The 23,037-nt window shown below is 48.5% G+C and overlaps 1 protein-coding gene across 1 annotated transcript in view; it reads left to right on the forward strand.

Annotated features, from left to right (window-relative positions):
- The first annotated feature begins 1,096 nt into the window (after window positions 1-1,096).
- Window positions 1,097-23,037, forward strand: part of LOC138566767 (olfactomedin-4-like) — a 31,165-nt gene continuing 9,224 nt past the window's right edge. Inside the window, exons 1-4 of the mRNA XM_069644412.1 lie at window positions 1,097-1,250; window positions 13,025-13,177; window positions 17,489-17,701; window positions 18,719-18,869. Coding sequence (XP_069500513.1) covers window positions 1,200-1,250; window positions 13,025-13,177; window positions 17,489-17,701; window positions 18,719-18,869 — 568 coding nt within the window. The 5' untranslated portion in view covers window positions 1,097-1,199. The remainder of the gene's footprint in view (window positions 1,251-13,024; window positions 13,178-17,488; window positions 17,702-18,718; window positions 18,870-23,037) is intronic.

Consider the following 23,037-nt stretch of genomic DNA (forward strand, 5'->3'; position numbering starts at 1 on the left):
GAAAACGAAAGGGAGGGGCAGCCAGAGCGGCGCCCCCACCCTCGGCGTTCCCAAAGACACACAAACAGGAAAAGACAAGGTGTGAAAAGAACAGGGAGGGAGGACAGGAAGGAGCACCGGCCCCTAATCAGCACAACAAAAGGGGGAAGGGGTATAAGTACCCCATGGAAGCAGGACCAAGTCACAACCAGGTTAGGAGCTCACCTCACTCGGGTAAGCTCCCAGGGCCTGGATAAGGCGGACAAGGATACGTTTTTCCACCCAACCCGCCCTACAAGAAAGGAAGGAAGAAAGCGGGAACAGTAACGCCGAGTACTTTCATCGGTACACGGTAAAAGAAAAGTCGTAGGCGGCGGCACGTGTCCAGAAAAGGATGCCACAGGACAACGAAATGGAGGCTAAAGGGAGGGGGGCATCCCAACCCCTGGACACGAGGTGCCCAAAAAGCGTTGGTTATTGTACAGCTGTCATAACCAGTGTGTAGCGTCAACTTTGTATATAATAAAAAGGCCTACGGCCACTAATTTTTCCACGCAAACATAACTGTGTACGCATTATCATTTCTGGGTCAGGGCATAGAACAACAGGGACAAGAGCAGGGGGGAGAACCCACACTACTCAGCCTATGAGCTGTACTCACCCCACCATGGCAATCGCTCCCCTGACATGCAAGTGCTACCTTGCAGCGTCATTCATTGGCACACAGAAAAACGGAATGATTTGGCGCAGCCTCGCCGAATTACACACTTAACCAAGGACCTCATAATTCAACAAAGACATTCAAGTTTGCATTCATAAGAAAATGTGAAGTTCCTCGGCTGTGTTAAAGAATTACCGTAGACGATGAGATCGGCAGGGGGAAAATCCCAGCGCCACCCAGCCCAGTCGCCGCTGTTTGCAGAGGGGGTGGGGGGGCAGGGGGTTGCGTACGGCTGGACAAAGGAGGTGAGCAGCTTTGTGTTAGTGCATGCCTTTCCCACAGTAATGGCCCGCGGCTGATCGTATCAGGGTACGGCCGCCTGACAGGCTTACAGGAAGGGGGATTTCTTCACCTGTGTTTGCTCAAGACTCTCTTTCAAGATCTAGATTGTTCTGGGGGACATTGCAGCACAGCCCTTCCTGGACATATTCGAGTATAAAAGGGGCTGTAGCTGGGAGCACCAGGTCCGAGACAGGCAGAGAGCAGACTCGAGGTCAAGATGCTGCGCTACGTCCTTCTCCTTGTGGCGTGCCTCCTTCCAAGCTCCGCCGTAAGTAGCTGCTCCCCCGAGCCCAGAGAAGCCGCTGCGGCTTAAAATCAAGGGCACGCTTCCCACCTTCACAGCCCTTCGTCAGATTTATTGAACTTGCCCATTGTCTCTTCTAATTCGAACCTGGGGGTGTGAAGTTCATTGCGTGTGCGTTTCAATGTTATTAACCGAGGCGGTCCCTTGAATAAGGGTATCATCCTTTTATACTGGGTTGAGCCCTTTTATTACACATATTAATGTTTTCTGAGGCCTTTAATAAATACACTGGCGGCGTGGTACCATTCTAGCTCTCTCGAGATTGCTCAAACACTTTTGTCTTACGAAATAGGGCAAAAAACACTGTCCTGTAGCTGTGTTTTCTGGCCGATGAGAGACAGCCCCCGGTACCCCAACCAAGGGGCAGCTAAGAGCTGGACGCCGCGGTTACCGCAGACATTTCATCAGGGCCTGCGGGCACAAACTTCGTATCCTGCCCACCAGTTAAGGACTTCATCCGTCTGGGGTCGATAAAATCGATACCACGCTTGCCCTAGTCACCTCTCTTATTTGTAGAAACGCAGGGGATTTAGCTCCATGTAAATTTTAGGCTCACCAGCGAAACATGAACCTGAGGAAAATGAATGTGCGTCATCAAAATGTCGGCGTTTTGCCTCGGAGCAAGCTCAGGATTCGAGGATTGGAATTTATAACGGCGGGGATAATGGCTACTCAGGTCTGGTTTGCCATTTAGAATAGGGCCCCGTCGTTGCCCGTTCTTTACGGTTGCTTTTAACTCTATTTTGTTAAGTGCTACATGTTTTCGCTTTTGTAACATGTTGCGTGTTGGTTCTGATAATAGCAATTTTTTGAGGTTTGCCTATTAATTGACATTCAGGCTTCACCTATAAGCCGAAACTATTTAATTGGAGCAGTGGCACATCCAGTGGGAAGATAGGGCTTTAGCCCCTTGCGCCCCAAATTTGGGGTTATACTGACTTGACCCAGCTGACCTCCAGAGCTGGGACAGGACACAGACAACAACGGGCCAGCAATTATTTGTGTAAAGCGTTTCATAGTTAGCAACTGCATTCATATGCATACATTTTTAGGCACTTGAAATCCTGATGGGGTAATGATTGCATATCAGAGGAGTGATATGAATGGGTTTGTAGAGCTCCTTCTCACAGTCAAGTCTCTGTTTCAGATGTGAAGGAGAGTTCCCTGTTTTTAACATTGTAGCTTCAACAGAATAGGCTCTTTGGAAAATGTAAAGTAGTTAGATGCCCCCCCCCCCCACAAGTAAGTTTGCCCTTCCCCACACAGTCTCTGAAGTTAGCCCCTCGCCCAACATGTTTGCCTCCCTGCACCCTTGCGTTGGAGTACAGCCGGGAGGGAGATGGGGTGTGAAGCGGCACACAGCCTGAGTGCTTTGTTTGGTTATGTACCCCACTCCATTAACCACCCATGGCTATGCCAATCTCTATGATACATTCCATCCCGCTAACTGCCCCTCTGGCCACTGCCCGGGATATCTTTGTGGTAGCTCTATCAAGCAGTAAACTCAAACTATGTTCTATAAGGCCTGTAAGCAGGGGCGCCATGTACGTGGGTGTTCTGGGGCCTGCCCTGGGGCGCCCGCCCTCCCCCCAGGAAAGGTCAATTGTGTGAAAGTCGCTATAAGTTACAGCAGAGGCTTTTTTGTTGTTGCCGCCACTCCCCACCTCCCCGCCCGGGAAAACCAAAATTCTACGCCCCTGCATGCAAGTGATATTTCGTAGCAGTCTTCTGAGAGTTAATGGCTAAATAGCAGCTCTAAATGTGCCACTGGTGTGATAATGCAAATGACTTAACCTAGTTTGCCCTCAGCGACTTCATTTATAAGGAGTATGTATGTTCTTGCACCCGTTTCTTGCACTGAAGTCATGTTAAAAACAAGCATTTGAAAAGCCAAAAGTCTTGTCTGTGTGTAGGTGCTAGAGTTTTTACAGCTGTTGCCATCAGATGGCCAAGTAATAGCTTCATGAAAGTGTATCCCACATTCACAAAAGGCAACAATGTTGAATCGCCAATAGTGTTGGAGTTAGCCCTGGGGGTCACAGTGTGGGCAGATATAAGGCAAGCTGTTGATGACATTAATGGACACAATGCTTTACAATAGCTAGAGGGAATTAAACCACGCATGTGTGTTTAGTGTCCACACTCCCTCCAGTACTCGGATAATGGAATGTCAATACATGCATAACACAAGGGCCATCGCTCTTTCAGGGAAAGCAGCAGCCTGTCTCTCTGAAACAAAACCCCAGTGCCCGTCTTTTAGCTAGTCAGACATTCTCAGTAACATAACAGGTGCATTTATAGAGTGCGCTTGCACCCCTAAAGGGATGCAAAGGCTATGATAACAGATAAGTATTGTTACACAGCTTACCTCAGGGGAGGGGAGCTGTCAGAATTAAAACCTGCACCATGAGGTCAAACTCGGATCGCTGTAGTGGATGCATAAGCAGCTCATGATGGCCGGCTCTGGGCCCATCTAGGCAGGGATGCACATCTTCCAATGGTAGAGGAATGGCGCTTCTCATCAGGAATACAATTCATCCAATGGCAGAGTAGCAGCACTTCTCAGCAAGCATGCAATGGTTTCAATGGGAGAGTAGAGGCACTTCTCAGCAAAGATACACTATTTTCAATGCGAGTAGAGGCACTTCCCAGTGAAGATACAGCACGTGCAATGGAAGAGAAAGGGCACTTCTCAGCAGGGATACCATACTTCCAGCCCAAAGCAAAACTAGCAGCACCTGTCAGAAAGCATGCAAGTCTTTCAATGGGAGAGTAGCAGCACTTCTCAGCAAGCATGCAATGGTTTCAATAAGAGAGTAGTGGCACTTCTCAGCAAAGATACACTATTTTCAATGCGAATAGAGGCACTTCGCAGTGAAGATACAGCACGTGCAATGGAAGAGTAAGGGCACTTCTCAGCAGGGATACCATACTTCCAGTCCAAAGCAAGACTAGCAGCACCTGTCAGAAAGCATGCAAGTCTTTCAATGGGAGAGTAGCAGCACTTCTCAGCAAGCATGCAATGGTTTCAATGGGAGAGTAGTGGCACTTCTCAGCAAAGATACACTATTTTCCATGCGAGTAGAGGCACTTCCCAGTGAAGATACAGCACGTGCAATGGAAGAGTAAGGGCACTTCTCAGCAGGGATACCATACTTCCAGTCCAAAGCAAGACTAGCAGCACCTGTCAGAAAGCATGCAAGTCATTCAAAGGGAGAGTAGCAGCACGTCTCAGCACAGATACAATATTTCCAATGCAAGAGCAGAGGCACTTCCCAGTAGCGATTATTTTTTATTTTTTTTAATATATTTTGCATTTGTAAGGTTCTTATACATCAAGTAAATTGTGTTTCAAAGCGCCCACAGGGCAACAGGGAGGGAACGTGGGAATTAGATGCAAATGTAACATTGATAGAGACAGACCTGTGAGCATTCAGAACGTGCAAGTGCAGAGAGAGAGAGAGATGGGATGAGGGAGAGGTGATAAGTGCTAGGAGTACCACACAGGGAAGTACTAAGGAGTGAGCAGCTGTTAAGTGACTTGGTGGGAGTGGTCAACTGCCAATAAATAAGTGCAGACCTGTGATAGCACAGGCAAGTGCTAGGACCAGGCGGAGGCTGAGGCGATTGGGTGTGGGAGGTCAGGCCACGGGTGTACACATAACGGCCCTGACCACAGATCTCAGCAACTGTGGGGTTTAGCAGAGGAGGGAGGGAGGGAAGGAGGAAGTGAAAGGAAGGTCTTGAGGAGATCCGGCTTAAGATGAAGAGGAGGCTGTTCCATAGGAGGGAGCCAGCCGAGGAAAGAGATCAGCCAGCAGCTTGCTGTTTAGCAAAGCTCTTGACACACAGAAAGATGGTTCGGGAGGAGCAGTGCATGCAATAGGAAAGCCATGGCACATCTCAGCAAGCATATTATACTTTCAAAACGGGAGTAGCAGCACTTCTCAACAGAGGTGTACTTTTTCCATTGCTGGAGACACAGCACTTCTCATTAGTACTGCAGTACTTGCAATGGCAGAGTATGAGCACTTCACAACAAATATGCAGCACCTCCATTTGGAGCATAGCAGCACTTAACAGCAGGGATGAAGGACTTCCAGTGGGAGTGTACAGGCCCCGGTGCAGGTTCTCTCATGCTATGTGGGTCGGTGCTCTGGTATAGTGCGAAGCTGTTGCTACATTGCACCTGCCACAAAGAAGATAACCATGTTTGATCCCCCTTGTGAATTAACTGTGTCCCTGCCACCTTTATCTAATGCATGTCCACTTTACTTAAAGGTGTGCATAACTGCACATTTAACCTAAAGTAAACAGCAATTTTAAATTCTCCACCTCTGGGAGCAGTCTACCGATGTTTGTGATTTGCCCTTCCAGCCAGTGCGTTGGAATGGCGGGAAGGCGTTTATTCCTGAGGAAAAGTCCCCACATACCCTTGGAATGCGGCAGCAAGCACTGCTCTAAATAGTGCTTTAAGTGGGAGGCTAAATGGAGGGGGGGTAGTTATGGGGCACCCTAGGTACAGGTGTGTGTACCTAGGCCAAGCCGTCGGCCCCCCTGCCAATGAAACAGTGGGGGCCTGGTAAGAGCAGGAGAGCTGGGGTTCAATGGTATTATTAAATTTGGTGCACAAAGACCCCCTTTTTGTGCCAAATCATGGGCTCAGAGACCAAATGGGGGGTTGGAGCCTATGATTAAGAAACAAAAGGAAAGGCTGGGAGCACCAAAGGTATGCCATCAGTGCACCCCCACTCTCTTGTTGTGTCTTCATGTTGGGCCAACACCCAGCAGTCAGCCCTTTCTTGCAAGGAGCTGCATGGATAAATGGCTGCCTGTGGAGGTCGCTGATCCCTGCAGACAACCCTTTAACCAGGCAACTCCTTCAGGGAACAGGCTGCCTGCTGGGTGTTGGCTCTTTATTCAGAAACAGGAGGGATGGATTACCCGGCCTCTCCTTTTGTTTCTGAATAAATAGCGAAACCACCAGCCGTCAGCCCATTTAGCTGAAGCACTGCATTGTTAAAGGGCTGCCTGCAAGTGTCAGCACTTCAGATTAGAAAAAAGATGAGGTATCAATACCTTTTCCTTTTTCTAATCCTAAATGCTCACAACTGCAGGCAGTCATTTAACGTGCAGCACTTCTGATAAATGGGCTGCCTGAGTGGTTGACATAGCTGGGGCTAGTTGGGGGTGAGCCCTGGCAGGGCCCCGGTGCAAAGCCTTTTCGGGAGTCTCCCGGGGCTCTGTCCTGACTAGCACCGGCCCACTTAAACCATAGCCCTAATGCTGTACTCCTTGCATCGGTAAGGCAAGGAGGTTTTAGAAACTCCATGACCATGTTTGTATATGCACACGGCCAAGGAACCCGTGCGGTGGAACTCAACGTACACACTTTTTACTATATTATGTTCTAGTGGTAAGGCTATTCAGAAACATAATAAGGGGGCATTCCTGTTAGACAGAAATTAATGGAAATTCCATCTGCCCTGAAGTGCAGTAGAAAAAATAAAGTCCCCATGAAAATGAGCACACATTCCACTGCTGTTTATCAAGGTATTTTATTCTCATCTAGGAACCAAGGTGCCAGGAAAAACTTTACACTTCAGCTGGGAACGCCCACTGTCCAAGTCCAACTTGAGAGAATTCAAACTAGGACTGAACCGAATAGTGAATCTACTATTCGTCCAAATACTGAATAGCTGTTCCACGTAGTCGGCCAGAGCCGAAGAGGGAGACGAATAGTTTTAAAAGACAAAACAATACGGGTTCACAAGGAAAAAACCCGGCGACCACCACCTTCCCCCCTATTGTAGCATTGGGGGGTTAGTTGGCCTTGACCTGGTAGCCCCCCATATTGTTTTGTATTTTAAAACTCTGTGCAACAGGTGTCACCAAGCCTTGCCCCAGCTGTCCATTGTGCAGTATTTTATTTTAATTACCTGGGAGGGAACCCGGGCAAGGATAGCAATCCAACAATTTCGGTGGTCGCCAGGTCTTGCCCTGGTGGCACCCTGCTGTTTTTGTTTGTAAATGAGGTGGGGCCACCAGGGCAAGGCTGGGCGACCTCCAGATTGAATTGTAGCTGTCGTGGAGTCTTGCCCTGGCAACCCCTGCATGCGCATTAAAAAAGAAAACCTGCTCGGAGGTGGGGGGGAACCAGTGCAAGGCCTGGCGACCTCCCAGCATCAATTGCGGGCCTTGCTGGATCTTGCCCTGGCTACTCTTGCAGCTGCATTTTCTTTTTAATGAGATGGGGGGCTGCCAGTGCAAGGCACAGCAACCCCCCCACCCCGAAGCAACAACTGCAGGAGTCACTGGGTTTTGCCTTGGCGGCCACACAGCTGCATTTTATTTTTAACAAGACAGTGGGTCATCAGGGCAAGGCCCGGCAACCCCCCAGCAACAATTGGCTGCATTAACAAGTGCCCCCCCCCCTAACAACAGGGGCGGGGAAGGTGGGAAGAGGGCTTACCTTGGCCTCAGGGCTGGGGCAGTCTGCAGCATCCAATAAGGAAATACCTTAGTTGGCTGCTGCAGCATGTCCCTGCTTTCTATGATTAGCTATCTCACCCAAACACAGAGAGCTAGCTAATCATAGAAAGTGGACTGGACTTCGCCTTCGAGTAAGAATTCAAGTAAATATTCGGATGAAGCCGAATAGCTGATTTTCAGACAGAATTCAGCTAAATACTTACTCGAAGCCAAAATTCGGCACACTCCTAATTGAAACACAAATCAGAACGATATCATAGTTCAGAAAAAAACACTGCATATTCTCTGTTCAACAACTTTTGACTTGTTATTCGTATACAAACGATATTGGCTTATATGGTGCAAGAAACGTCCTGTCTGTGTTCCTAGGGCTGAAGCCAAACATTTATACATCTTTAGTAGTTTTTCCCCAGCTCTAGATGTGCATCAGTGCCTCTTTGCTTTTGCTATGCCACGTGATGCACAGTGCATCCCTGTTCTGATATGCCGTGTGATCTGCACAGTCCAACCCTGTTCTGTTATGCCACATGATCTGCACAGTTCCTCTCTGCTTCTTCTATGCCACACTACCTTCACAGTGCATCTCTGCTTATGCTATGCCATGCGATCTCCACATTGCCTCTCTGTGTCTGCTATGAGATGTGAGCTGCAAGGTGCATCTCTGCTTCTCCCATGCCATCACCTGCACATTGCATTTCTGAATCTGCCGAACAATGTGATCAGCACAGAGCATATTTGCTTCTGCTATGCCATGTGATCAGCACAGAGCATATTTGCTTCTGCTATGCCATGTGATCTGCAGAGTGCATCTCTGCTTATCCTCTACCATGTTTTCTGCACAGTGCATTTCTACGTCTGCTATGCCGTGTGATCTGCACAGTGCACCCGGCTTCTGTTATGCCATGTGGCTATGAGCAATGGATCTTTTCTGTCTCATAACTAAGGTATTGTATTTGGAATAACATGATGTGATTTTCTCAGGTTTGCATCGTCTGTCTTTTGTCACATATAAGCAGGGCGGGACTGAGGCACAACATTGTCTCTGGCACCAATGAAAAAGTGGCCTCCATTTGCAAACGGCTATTCATTCCTTTGGTGACAGACTGTATGAGCACTTCACAACAAATATGCAGCACCTCCATTTGGAGCATAGCAGCACTTAACAGCAGGGATGAAGGACTTCCAGTGGGAGTGTACAGGCCCCGGTGCAGGTTCTCTCATGCTATGTGGGTCGGTGCTCTGGTATAGTGCGAAGCTGTTGCTACATTGCACCTGCCACAAGGAAGATAACCATGTTTGATCCCCCTTGTGAATTAACTGTGTCCCTGCCACCTTTATCTAATGCATGTCCACTTTACTTAAAGGTGTGCATAACTGCACATTTAACCTAAAGTAAACAGCAATTTTAAATTCTCCACCTCTGGGAGCAGTCTACCGATGTTTGTGATTTGCCCTTCCAGCCAGTGCGTTGGAATGGCGGGAAGGCGTTTATTCCTGAGGAAAAGTCCCCACATACCCTTGGAATGCGGCAGCAAGCACTGCTCTAAATAGTGCTTTAAGTGGGAGGCTAAATGGAGGGGGGGTAGTTATGGGGCACCCTAGGTACAGGTGTGTGTACCTAGGCCAAGCCGTCTGCCCCCCTGCCCATGAAACAGTGGGGGCCTGGTAAGAGCAGGAGAGCTGGGGTTCAATGGTATTATTAAATTTGGTGCACAAAGACCCCCTTTTTGTGCCAAATCATGGGCTCAGAGACCAAATGGGGGGTTGGAGCCTATGATTAAGAAACAAAAGGAAAGGCTGGGAGCACCAAAGGTATGCCATCAGTGCACCCCCACTCTCTTGTTGTGTCTTCATGTTGGGCCAACACCCAGCAGTCAGCCCTTTCTTGCAAGGAGCTGCATGGATAAATGGCTGCCTGTGGAGGTCGCTGATCCCTGCAGACAACCCTTTAACCAGGCAACTCCTTCAGGGAACAGGCTGCCTGCTGGGTGTTGGCTCTTTATTCAGAAACAGGAGGGATGGATTACCCGGCCTCTCCTTTTGTTTCTGAATAAATAGCGAAACCACCAGCCGTCAGCCCATTTAGCTGAAGCACTGCATTGTTAAAGGGCTGCCTGCAAGTGTCAGCACTTCAGATTAGAAAAAAGATGAGGTATCAATACCTTTTCCTTTTTCTAATCCTAAATGCTCACAACTGCAGGCAGTCATTTAACGTGCAGCACTTCTGATAAATGGGCTGCCTGAGTGGTTGACATAGCTGGGGCTAGTTGGGGGTGAGCCCTGGCAGGGCCCCGGTGCAAAGCCTTTTCGGGAGTCTCCCGGGGCTCTGTCCTGACTAGCACCGGCCCACTTAAACCATAGCCCTAATGCTGTACTCCTTGCATCGGTAAGGCAAGGAGGTTTTAGAAACTCCATGACCATGCTTGTATATGCACACGGCCAAGGAACCCGTGCGGTGGAACTCAACGTACACACTTTTTACTATATTATGTTCTAGTGGTAAGGCTATTCAGAAACATAATAAGGGGGCATTCCTGTTAGACAGAAATTAATGGAAATTCCATCTGCCCTGAAGTGCAGTAGAAAAAATAAAGTCCCCATGAAAATGAGCACACATTCCACTGCTGTTTATCAAGATATTTTATTCTCATCTAGGAACCAAGGTGCCAGGAAAAACTTTACACTTCAGCTGGGAACGCCAACTGTCCAAGTCCAACTTGAGAGAATTCAAACTAGGACTGAACCGAATAGTGAATCTACTATTCGTCCAAATACTGAATAGCTGTTCCACGTAGTCGGCCAGAGCCGAAGCGGGAGACGAATAGTTTTAAAAGACAAAACAATACGGGTTCACAAGGAAAAAACCCGGCGACCACCACCTTCCCCCCTATTGTAGCATTGGGGGGTTAGTTGGCCTTGCCCTGGTAGCCCCCCATATTGTTTTGTATTTTAAAACTCTGTGCAACAGGTGTCACCAAGCCTTGCCCCAGCTGTCCATTGTGCAGTATTTTATTTTAATTACCTGGGAGGGAACCCGGGCAAGGATAGCAATCCAACAATTTCGGTGGTCGCCAGGTCTTGCCCTGGTGGCACCCTGCTGTTTTTGTTTGTAAATGAGGTGGGGCCACCAGGGCAAGGCTGGGCGACCTCCAGATTGAATTGTAGCTGTCGTGGAGTCTTGCCCTGGCAACCCCTGCATGCGCATTAAAAAAGAAAACCTGCTCGGAGGTGGGGGGGAACCAGTGCAAGGCCTGGCGACCTCCCAGCATCAATTGCGGGCCTTGCTGGATCTTGCCCTGGCTACTCTTGCAGCTGCATTTTCTTTTTAATGAGATGGGGGGCTGCCAGTGCAAGGCACAGCAACCCCCCCACCCCGAAGCAACAACTGCAGGAGTCACTGGGTTTTGCCTTGGCGGCCACACAGCTGCATTTTATTTTTAACAAGACAGTGGGTCATCAGGGCAAGGCCCGGCAACCCCCCAGCAACAATTGGCTGCATTAACAAGTGCCCCCCCCCTAACAACAGGGGCGGGGAAGGTGGGAAGAGGGCTTACCTTGGCCTCAGAGCTGGGGCAGTCTGCAGCATCCAATAAGTAAATACCTTAGTTGGCTGCTGCAGCATGTCCCTGCTTTCTATGATTAGCTATCTCACCCAAACACAGAGAGCTAGCTAATCATAGAAAGTGGACTGGACTTCGCCTTCGAGTAAGAATTCAAGTAAATATTCGGATGAAGCCGAATAGCTGATTTTCAGACAGAATTCAGCTAAATACTTACTCGAAGCCAAAATTCGGCACACTCCTAATTGAAACACAAATCAGAACTATATCATAGTTCAGAAAAAAACACTGCATATTCTCTGTTCAACAACTTTTGACTTGTTATTCGTATACAAACGAGATTGGCTTATATGGTGCAAGAAACGTCCTGTCTGTGTTCCTAGGGCTGAAGCCAAACATTTATACATCTTTAGTAGTTTTTCCCCAGCTCTAGATGTGCATCAGTGCCTCTTTGCTTTTGCTATGCCACGTGATGCACAGTGCATCCCTGTTCTGATATGCCGTGTGATCTGCACAGTCCAACCCTGTTCTGTTATGCCACATGATCTGCACAGTTCCTCTCTGCTTCTTCTATGCCACACTACCTTCACAGTGCATCTCTGCTTATGCTATGCCATGCGATCTCCACATTGCCTCTCTGTGTCTGCTATGAGATGTGAGCTGCAAGGTGCATCTCTGCTTCTCCCATGCCATCACCTGCACATTGCATTTCTGAATCTGCCGAACAATGTGATCAGCACAGAGCATATTTGCTTCTGCTATGCCATGTGATCAGCACAGAGCATATTTGCTTCTGCTATGCCATGTGATCTGCAGAGTGCATCTCTGCTTATCCTCTACCATGTTTTCTGCACAGTGCATTTCTACGTCTGCTATGCCGTGTGATCTGCACAGTGCACCCGGCTTCTGTTATGCCATGTGGCTATGAGCAATGGATCTTTTCTGTCTCATAACTAAGGTATTGTATTTGGAATAACATGATGTGATTTTCTCAGGTTTGCATCGTCTGTCTTTTGTCACATATAAGCAGGGCGGCACTGAGGCACAACATTGTCTCGGGCACCAATGAAAAAGTGGCCTACATTTGCAAACGGCTATTCATTCCTTTGGTGACAGACTGTTTGAGTAGTACCAAAGTGGGGTGGATTGATAAAATGTGAAGCAAATTGTGCATTTTAAAGAATATTTATTCAGCAATACTGGCCAAAACTACTAGCCGCATGGTGAAGTAACTTCTCAAACTGACCCACATGGGCCAAAAAATTGGCCCATTTTGACCCGAAAAACAGGCCCACACTAGCATTTTGTGTTTTTTGTTCGGGCATTTTTCTATTGCCCTATAGGCCAGTCCGAGCCTGCATGTTAGCCGGAGCAGAAAAGCTGCTGGCTTTCCGGCGTGGGCAGTTGCCACTTAGTACAATATCCAGCAATGACCAGAGGGAGAGGAGGAAAGGCGTGCCAGTGGGGGTAACACAGCGCTTCTTGATAAATGACCAAAGTTGTGAGACCAATCTACAGCGTGTCACATTGTAAAGGAAAAGACTTGGCCAACGCTTGTTTCTATGTGATTTAAACCACACAACTCCGTCGACAGCCGAGTTATGTATGAATTCTCACCAAAAGCGCCTGAATTGTTACAATGTGTCTTCTTCATTCTCATCTGGCCTTTCCTTCCTTGTGCTGCAGGAGGGGCAGAACGTCATCGGCGAGGTGGACGAGGGCGGCCATTGCCTCTGCAAAGTGGTCCTTCCTGATGGCACCTTCCCCATGCATCGAATGGAGGCCCTGGAGTTCACTGCGCAAAGTCTGAACGTCACCGTCCAGCAAGAGATCACCAAGGTGAGGCCTGCCCACATTACCCACTGCCAACACTACAAGCATACACATGTTCAGGGTGGAGGCAAGATGGCTACATATCTAGCAACTCACATGGTCCAACAGAGCACAGCACTGGTTGTCTTCCTTTTGGAGTCTAGAATGGGACTACATTTCCCTAGGTCAGGGGTTTGCATCCTTTACCTCTCCAGATGTTTTGGACTACAAGTCCCAGGAGCCCTAGCCTGCATGGTTAATTGTGAGGGATCAAGGGAGGTGTATTCCAAAACATATGGAGAAACACAGATTGCAGTCTACTCCAGCCAATACCCGGTACACGAGTGAAGGGCTATCAGTACAAAGTCCATCCCCACAGGACTACCACGGACTTGCTCGAAAAGGGTGCTGATGACTAGGAAAGAAGTGGCAGCCTATCTATGTAGTAGAACAGCTATGGAACACAAAGAACGTAAGCACTGCTGGGTCAAATGATGAAAAGAAAGGCAACATCTGGTGTTCCAGCTTCTTGTGCCACGGTGTATTCAGCCTTTAGAAAAAGAGTGAAGAAAATGTGTAGTTAAGCATGAAACAAAGTGCATGCAAAGCAATGAGCAAATGAACACTTGGAAGCGCAACGCTGGAAATGGTGGATTCCACCAGCAACACGGAGAATGTTCTAGGCCCCCGCCCCCTTTAAAGAAACATTTCTATTTCGGGAGATCAGTTCGATATTAACACCTGAAAAATAACCCAAAAGAGGACAGAAGCAGTTTTGCTTGGATATGGCGTGTTAGGGGAGACAGGGCTCCTGCCTTGTGTAGCTGGAATACCTGCTCGCCCCCTCGTTCCTTTTGCTTCCGGGTACATGCAACAGCTCTATTTTAAACTCTGCGTGTGGTGCTGTCAGAGCCAGCCAGGGGGCACACAGCTCCCTGACTTGACAGCTGATCTCCCCTCCCTGGCTCTGACGACCAATACCACCCAGCTGACCTGAGCTTGCCTGTCCTCTTCCGCTACCTTCACACTGAAGAAGGTAGGAAGGACTAAGGCAGGTAAGAGAAGGTGTCTTAGTCCTGTCAGTCACCAAGCCTCACTGGTCACGGCCCTCGTGCTGACCACACAGCTGCAGCAGTCCTCGCATCTCATGGCCATTATAAATCCTACTGGTCAGCCCATTCATACTAGTCAATATGCATCCAGTCACTAACCCGCCCCTACACTCACACTTGCACGTATTCCGCCCCCTCCATGAGCGATGCAGGTTTACTCTCCTACACCATCACTGAATAGAAATATATGATGTGGCCATTAGGAATATTACACAGCGGAGCTGGGATCATTTAAAATTTTCATTCCTCTGTGAATCCCTGATTATACAAACATATTAATTGAAATGAAATGATATGATAGGTTTTTTATAACGCGCTTAATACCCAGAGGTTTCTAAGCGCGGACCCAGGGATTGAACCTATGATGCTCCGTGTCGTCTTGCTTCCAAGGCGAGCACGATGCCGCTGAGCTATCTTCCCGAGATTGGTATGCACATAAGGTCTCAGTTTCGGCACCGGTCCCATCTGAGTGATGCTGATCTGTTTGGCATCTGGGCATCCGGCTGGTTTCTGACTCATTGCATTTGATACCAGGAATATCCTCATATAGTGATGACCATCAGCTTTGTCTGTCTTGTCACAATCATGAGCGGTAAAGGCAGGCAGCCAGAATGTCAGGGGGCGGGGGCAGGGGGTCACTAGTGAAACAAGAGGGAAGGGGTGGCGGCACATCCAATAAGGGTGCATATTCCGAACCGGTTTATGTAAACATACTTACCAACCTGATCAATACATGTGACTTTTTGCAAGTTCAGAGTAGGTTGGGGACAATAAAGGTTTTGCAGCAAGTTCACATACATCCAAAAATGCAAACTCATGTTCAACAGTTGCAAAAAGGCCCTAAGGCATTGAGTCTTACAAGTGGTTTACTGTTTATGATTGAGCGTGATTCAACATAATGTGACTCATTACGAGGTTGGAGGTAGCCTTGCCGGTAAAACCGCAACCGGGTAAACTGGACCCAGTAATTGCCCTTTCGCGGGTGCCGGAACCAGTACCGGTACATCCCCATTCCCATTTGAGCCCATAGGAAATGCGGATGTCGGATGCACCGGCACTGTTTACAATGGTGCCGGTGCATCCGACTTGCTGTGCTCGCGGGTCCCGCTCTGCCCGTCAGTGCAGACCTGGTGGGCTGACAGGCAACCGCGAGCACAGCTCGTATTATGGTGGTACGGTAGCAACGGTGCCGGTAGCACTACCGGCACCGTTGTTACCTTACCGCCAAACTTACAATGAGGCCCAATGTGTTGCTCTAGCTTTGAAAAAAAATCATGAACAATTGCACAGCAAAAGAAATGAACGGTATGGAATCAACCCCACTCTTCCCATTATTCGGGTACCTTCAAGGTGCAACCCACAGCAGCCTGAATGGCACCCAGTCAAGCTTACCTATTACAACTTCCACAAGACAGTTTCACTGTTTTCCTTAAAGTGCCCAGTCAGTGTCACAACAAAAAAAAAGTCAATGTTCCTTCTAATCCTAGTTCATGGTTTCAATTTTAACAATAATATCACTTTTTAGCTAGTGTTCAACGAAGATTCCTCCCTTGTCTAAGTCACGTAGTAAGTGATGTAAAGTGGTCTTTTGTAGCCGATCGCTGACATGCGTGGTGGCCTTGTGGCATGTGGTTTTCCCAAAATGAAAGGGAGTGGTTATCACGGGGAGGCAGGTACTAAACACGTCGCATTCATGAGTGTGAGCTGAAAGTACCATAGTCCTGAGTGTTAGTATGACTCTGTATGGTTCCTGCCATTGACACTTGAGTATGTGATCCATCTAGTAGGTAAACACAAGCGCTGTGACACTGGGAGAGAACAGCATGTGATAGAGCCTACAGTCGTAGAAGGCCATGTGATGAGCTCTGAGCTGCAGTAGTGGGCATGGTGCTAACAGGCACACATCTCCAGTGTGTGTTGTAGTAGTTTAAAGGTGCTAGTAGATTGCAAAGGGGAGTGGGAGATTTGGGGCCTGTAGAGAGTCCCAGTCGAATTGTATGGTTTTACTGCATCAGTACAGTTCAAGCATATACATTTACAAGGCTGTGTCTTGGGTGCATGGGTTTGCTGCATGGATCAAAATGGCCAAATATTGAAATTATAATAGAGGGGGGTGAGTTGATTGTGGTCAGCAGGAGTGCAGACAGAGAGAGCTAGAAGGTTAAGGTATAAGATAGGGTGTATCTTGCAATGAATGTTTCTCTTCATCGTGAGATACGCTTTCACTTCTATTGCCCATGCACTCATTTGCCCTGTGCTGCACTAAACCTAATTTCTTCTGTTGTGAGGAGAGTGGCACGTCCTAACGTAGAAAGCCACAATGGTAGCTCAGTAAGTTGAGTCAATCTTTCTGAGATGTTATATGTTGAAAGTTGACTGTAAATCCAATGCTTTTTACAATTCCTTATAACAAACATAGGTGCTGTGAAATGCACTGTTCAGCCAGAGGATGGGTTGGGCTGGATGTTTGCTTATATTCAGGGTGAGGGTGGGGGAATTTCTGCCCCCTTAGAGAAAATCAAAAGTTGGTACCATTAACCTGCTGCTCAGTTTTTTAATACCTGCTGTCAGCATAATGGAAACCTTTATTTTTGATTGAGCAGTTTGACAAGCAAATATCATCCTTTGATAAAACTCAAGGAAAGGGGCATGAACATAACACAGTATTTGTAGGGATAGTCCAACAAAACAACTAAACACAGTTTAAAGAAATCTAGTAAAATTAAAAAAAAAAAAGGGTGGATTTGAGTTTGAAAAGCATGTTTCACTTAGGACAAGTCTTATTGTTGCTGTTTGTAGGACATTGTAAACTGCATAGTTAGAAAACAATAGTTTATCCAGCATATGCAAAGCTTGCTTTTACTATCGATGGCCCCCACCCCATTGATATTCATGGCCCCTCTACTTCCACGGAACCTGCTTCCAGCTCGAAGAACGACCATGTTCAGCAAAGAAAAGAGCTGAATACTCACAAGTGACTGCAGGTTAAAGCAGTACGTTTAAGACTCCTGAAAGTGATCATTACCAGGCCGGAAGTAAGGGGGCGCATGGAGATTGGGGGGCACCGACTGCTGCGCAGAAATCTTGGATGTGGGGCAATTGCCCCTCTTTGCCACCAACTGGGGACGCCCATGAAAGTGTCCACAATGGCATAGGCCTCGTCCCACATTCCTTATGCCACCTCTCAACCCTCACTGCAACGCTCTCCTGTGTATTTTACCTGCAGATGCAAAGCTACCAGGCCACCTTCAGCTTGTACCTGCAGAGGCTGCGGAACCTGACCCGCAGGGTGGAGGTGATGGAGATGGGCGGCGTCTCATACAGCGAGCTGGACTTCGAGCTGCTGAAGCTGGAGATCAGGGAGATGGAGTCGCTGGTGGTGCAGCTGAAGGCATCTATGAATGGCAGCAGCGTCACCGTGGAGACGCTCTACGCTGAGGTACGCATGCGCCTCCACAATGGCGCCAGGTCCTGAATGCAGCACACATTTCTGCAGCACACCTAGGAGCTTTATCGCACTCGCACAAATGTACTTTCCGAAACAGTTTCCATGGATTAGTTAGCACCATGAGGCAATTTAAAGCTACCAAATGAATCCCAGGTGTTTTATTGAGGTGTCAAAACAAACCACTGGCGTAAACACATGGCTGAGAAGAAGTTAACTTTTAGGTCCGCTCTAGTAGTTTCTGCCCATGGATTCACCTTGAGAACACCTCGGGTTTTGCGGGATGGCTCCGATAGTTCGTATATATATGCCATGTTGTGCTGGTCTGCACTGGGTGCTGCAGACTGTGGCGGGCACACAGGCATGAATATCTATTCAAAATCGGATCAGCCAGAATGTGTCGACATTCTGAAGGACACAATAGTCCTCATGGAATTCATTTAGATGAAGCTTCCATATCATACTTCATTATTTTTGCCACGATTATTTTTTCATGTAATTCAAACCGATATCATAGAATGGATGAAGTCATGTTTATATACACATTTTTTTTTCTCCTAAAGATGCCTGTTGGCTTTTGAATTCGAATGTAATACATTTATCTACCGTTTTGTCTAATGTTGGCCGACCAGTTTCTTAATTAATATATCACAGAAAGCAAAATAAGTTAGATCAACGTTTTAAGAGTGTTTTAGACGCCTACTAGTTGGCAGTAGAATACAACTAGTAAAGTGCCCGACTTACAATGCGGCATGGTACAGAGAGCTCTTATAGCCATCAACTTCTCTCTGCTGATAGTGGCTTTCATCAGCCTAACACAACAACCAAGTTTATTAACTGCAGCTGATCATGTTGTGCGATACCACCAGCAGCTAGCACCCCTGACCCTACCCACACCCATAACCTCACTTACCCTTGCCCCAGGCAACCTCTGACGCCAGCTAAACTCTATCTACTCAAGATGGTTATACGCTCCCTCTTTCGTCTTCTCTTTTTTTCCCTTCTTTTCAGATCCGGAACATCTCAGTCATGGTGAGCCAGCTGGAAACATACGACAAAAACAACGTGTTGGCGGTGCGGCGGGAAATTGTGGCCCTGCGGAAGCGCCTGCAGGACTGCGAGAAGAACCGGGAGACAGTCCACCCAACTCCCCCCAGCTACGGTCAGTGTCCCACTCACTTCTCAGAGGTTCCCAAGCAGGTTAACACCACGCGGGGCCCACCCCAAAGGTTCACATGTGTAGCAGCACCCTTGCCTGTGGATCTCTATAACCCGCAGTTCTAGCATTCCATGTGCAGTAGCTGAGCCACTAGGTGACAGCCCTGTCCAGTGGCCCTCTCGTACTGAGACCCCACGCTGCTGGGCCACTATAACTCCCCAGCTGCCCCCTCTGATAATCCAGAAGTAGGACCTGCGCAAAGTCCAGCCCAGTCATCACCATTCTGTGCCGATACCCCACACCCTGAAATGTCAGTGCCAGTACTCACACATGCCTCCCTGCTACTACATACACCTCGATACTACCCTGCAACATTTGAACCCCCTGTGCTTCTTCATCACCTCTGTCACATGACATCAGCTCTGCTACTCTGACAGAATACTGGTTTCCAGTACGCAGTTTATTCCGGTAATCTCCACAGCTCCACCAAGCCACCTCACGCCTCGATATCCCTGCATTTCCTAGAGCGGGAACCTTAAGTCACCTCTTTAAGTGACCTTTATAATGTCTTGCTAAAGCAACTGTTGTCCTATTACCACCTCGGCGGTCTGAGCCAGCCAATCAGATGACTAGGAATTCGGGTTTGAACCGCTGGTGAAGCTCACTTTCCATATAGCCTGACTGCCGGCTCCACCCAGCGCCATCTTCCCCCCACTCACAGTCCCTTATTTTTTTTGTTAACCCCTCTACTTACCGTGTTTTAGTGGTGGTGGGTGCCTCTGCTGGATCTGCACCTTCCCCTTGCCTTCTGCAGGCCACCATGGAAAGGGAAGAGGTGGCCATTGTTGTAAAGAATTTTCCTTCGCACAAGGGGACGCAGCGCACTTTTGTCTCACTAGGTGGTAGCACCCCAATTTCAAGAGGGTGCAGGGAGGGAGTGATGGCTTTCTATTTATTGATGAATTATGCAAAATGAACCAATGGCAAATCATATTACCAAAGCAATAACACTTGCCATTCATATAATATATAACGTGTTGCCTCAGACTTGTCTGTGTTGCAGCGTCAATAGCAGGTGCTACTAATGGCACCTTGGGCCTCATTACACGGAAGGCGGTAAGGGTTAACGGTCACCGTTAATGGTACCGGTGACCGTTAACCCTTACCGCCTTACTACGAGGTCCCTTTGCGGGTTGGAGACTTTAACGCCTGCTTTTTGCAGGTGTTAAAAAACAACCCGCAAAGGGACCAGGGTGCTAATTACGGTACCGCAATTAGTGGCACCGTAATTAGCGCCTTCCCCATTCCTATAGAGCCCTATGGGGCAAAAATGGGAATGGGGAAGGGCAATGGAGGAATGCAGAATTACCGCCTTCCCAACCTTGGAATAGGGCAGTAAGTCCCCTTTCCTCCAAGGCGGTACCAGTAAATTACCAGCATGAACCATGGTGCTAATAGCACCATGGTTTACCGCACTACGTGTAATGAGGCCCCTTGACTGGCACTCGTATCGATTATGGTGAGTGGATCTTACTCTGAGGGGAACCCGTAATATGCTGAGCAGACCAAAGTCTACAGCTATACCACCTGCCACAGAGAAATGTGTGCAACCTGCAAGTCATGGCTTCAAATCCCAGAGGTTAACATCCGTCTTTTATGATTCTGTGATACACACAATGGGCCTCATTACGACCCAGGCGGTAAGTTACCGCCTGGGCCGTGACTTTACCACCATGGCGTAAACTATGTTTACGCCATGGTGGTTGGCGGACTTACCGCCCCATTCCGACCTAGGCGGGGCGGTAAGTCCCCAATCCCCATTTACCCTTCCCCATTCCCATTTTTGCCCCATAGGGCATAATGGGAGTGGGGAAGGCGTTAATTACGCCACCGTAAATTACGGTGGCGTAATTAACTCCATGGTCCCTTAGCGCCATGGATTTTAACACCTGCTAAAAGCAGGTGTTAAAAGCACCATGGCGCTAGGGGACCTCGTAATCAGGCGGTAAGGGGCGGCGCTGTTAACGCTGCCGTTAACCCCTTACCGCCTGAGTCGTAATGAGGCCCAATGAGTGTGCTTCCTGGGGCAGAGGGGACATCTGTAGTTTACAGCACCATGGAGCAGCAACACTGTAGTGTGAAACACCAACGCATGCCCTACTGCTGCAGACAGAGCTCTAGTTTTCCAGATTTAAGCGTGAATATGTATTTATCTATGTATTAATTTGTATAGCGCGCACAAGTCCTCGGGCATCAGGGCACTGGCGTGAACCGGTTACAAGAGGCCTTAATGCACAATAGGTTATATAGTTACAGGGCCTCATTACGGCTTTGGCGGTAGCCAACACCGGGTCCGGGTTCCCTGAATGGGGAATTACCGGGCCATTCCGAGTTTGGAGGGCCCGGTAATTCCCCCTAGAGGGAACCGGGGCCGGACCTTCCCCATTCCCATTTGAGCCCCCATAGGGCTGAATGGGAATGGGTGCAGGGAGCTAACAACGGGCCGATTGCGACCGGCCCGTTGTTAGCTCACTGGTCCCCTCGCGGGACCCGCTAACGATGCCTGGTTTTACCAGGCATCCTTACCGGGTCCCGCGAGGGGACCTCGTAATATTGCGGAATGGGTTAACGGGTGCCGCCACCATTAGCGGCACCCGTTAACCCATTCCACAATTCTTGTAATGAGGCCCACAGTGTTACATACCGTCATAAAATTAAATACGTTATAGTCATAGGACTACATGTATGAGGTACAGAGGTCGGGATGCGGTTGATGCATGAACCAGGTATTTATTTATTTATTTAGATGACTATAGATTGTGGCCTCCTGGTGATGTCTAGCTATCTACAACTCAACAGGGCCTGTTTGGGCAAGGCATGGATTATGAAATAATTTTATATAAATATCTGTTTTTATGGTGCAAGAACAGAGGTGCCCTGCCACTGGAACTGAAATGAAGCCTTTACGTGCAAGCTGCTCACTTCATGGACTCCTTCCCTGTGTTCGTGTTAGTTTCCAAATTGATCGTTGCATCTTGGTCCACTAATAAGTTTTGTGAACCTGCCATTAAAATTGCATGGTAATGTACTATGCCCAACACCTGTGCGCACCTTAGCTCAAGGCCACAGGAAGGTTTCCCATCTCCATCCCAGCGGCTGTACTTGGAATATGACAGTCTGATTAAAAGAAATCTACAAGTAACCCGTTTGATGGCAGCCAGGAGATGTCTTTTATATTTTACCATGTTTTCTCATGTTTCCTGCCCCCAACCAACTACCACTCTCTCTGCCACCCCACTCTTTCTGCCACCCCCACTGCACCCCCCCACCCACTCTACCCCCACCCGCTCTAGCCTTATCCACTCTACCCTCAACCTACCCCCACTTTCTCTACCACCACCCAGACAACCCCCATTCTCTCTATCACAATCACCCACATTACCCCCACTCTCTCTACCCCCCACAAACCCACCCTACCCCCACCTTCTCTACAAACCACCCCCACCCTATCCCACTCAAGTCTCATTTTACAACTCTCTCTGCCCCCACCCACCTTTTCCCAACTCTCTCTAACCCCACCCAGCCTACCAACTCTCTCTACGCCCACCCACCCTAACATCTCCCTCTAATCCAACCCACCCACCCTACACCAATCTCTCTGCCATAACCCCACCACCCACCCAACCGACCCTATCTAACCCCCACCAACCCCACTGCACTCCCTCTGCCCCCAGCCACTCTACACCACTCACGCTGTCCCCCAAACCTACCCTACCCCCCTCTTCCTACAGCCCAATCACCCACCCTACTTCCACTCTCTCTAAGACTCCATCCACCCTAGCCCCACTCGCTCTCCAAACCACCCACCCTTAACCATCCTACTCTCTCTAACAAGCCAACACTCTCTACCCACCTTAACCAACTCTCTCTACACCACCCATCCTACCAACTGTCTCTACCACAACCCAATCTCTACCAACCCCCACTCTCTCTGCCCTAAAAACCCACACTATCCACACTCTCTCTACACCACCCACCCAACCCCAATCACCCACCCTACTTCCACTCTCTCTAAGACTCCATTCACCCTAGCCCCACTCGCTCTCCAAACCACCCACCCTTAACCATCCTACTCTCTCTAACAACCCAACACTCTCTACCCACCTTAACC

The sequence above is a fragment of the Ambystoma mexicanum genome, chromosome 2p, assembly GCF_040938575.1.
Source record: "Ambystoma mexicanum isolate Mex_15411 chromosome 2p, UKY_AmexF1_1, whole genome shotgun sequence".
In the NCBI taxonomy this organism is placed as follows: Eukaryota; Metazoa; Chordata; class Amphibia; order Caudata; family Ambystomatidae; genus Ambystoma; species Ambystoma mexicanum.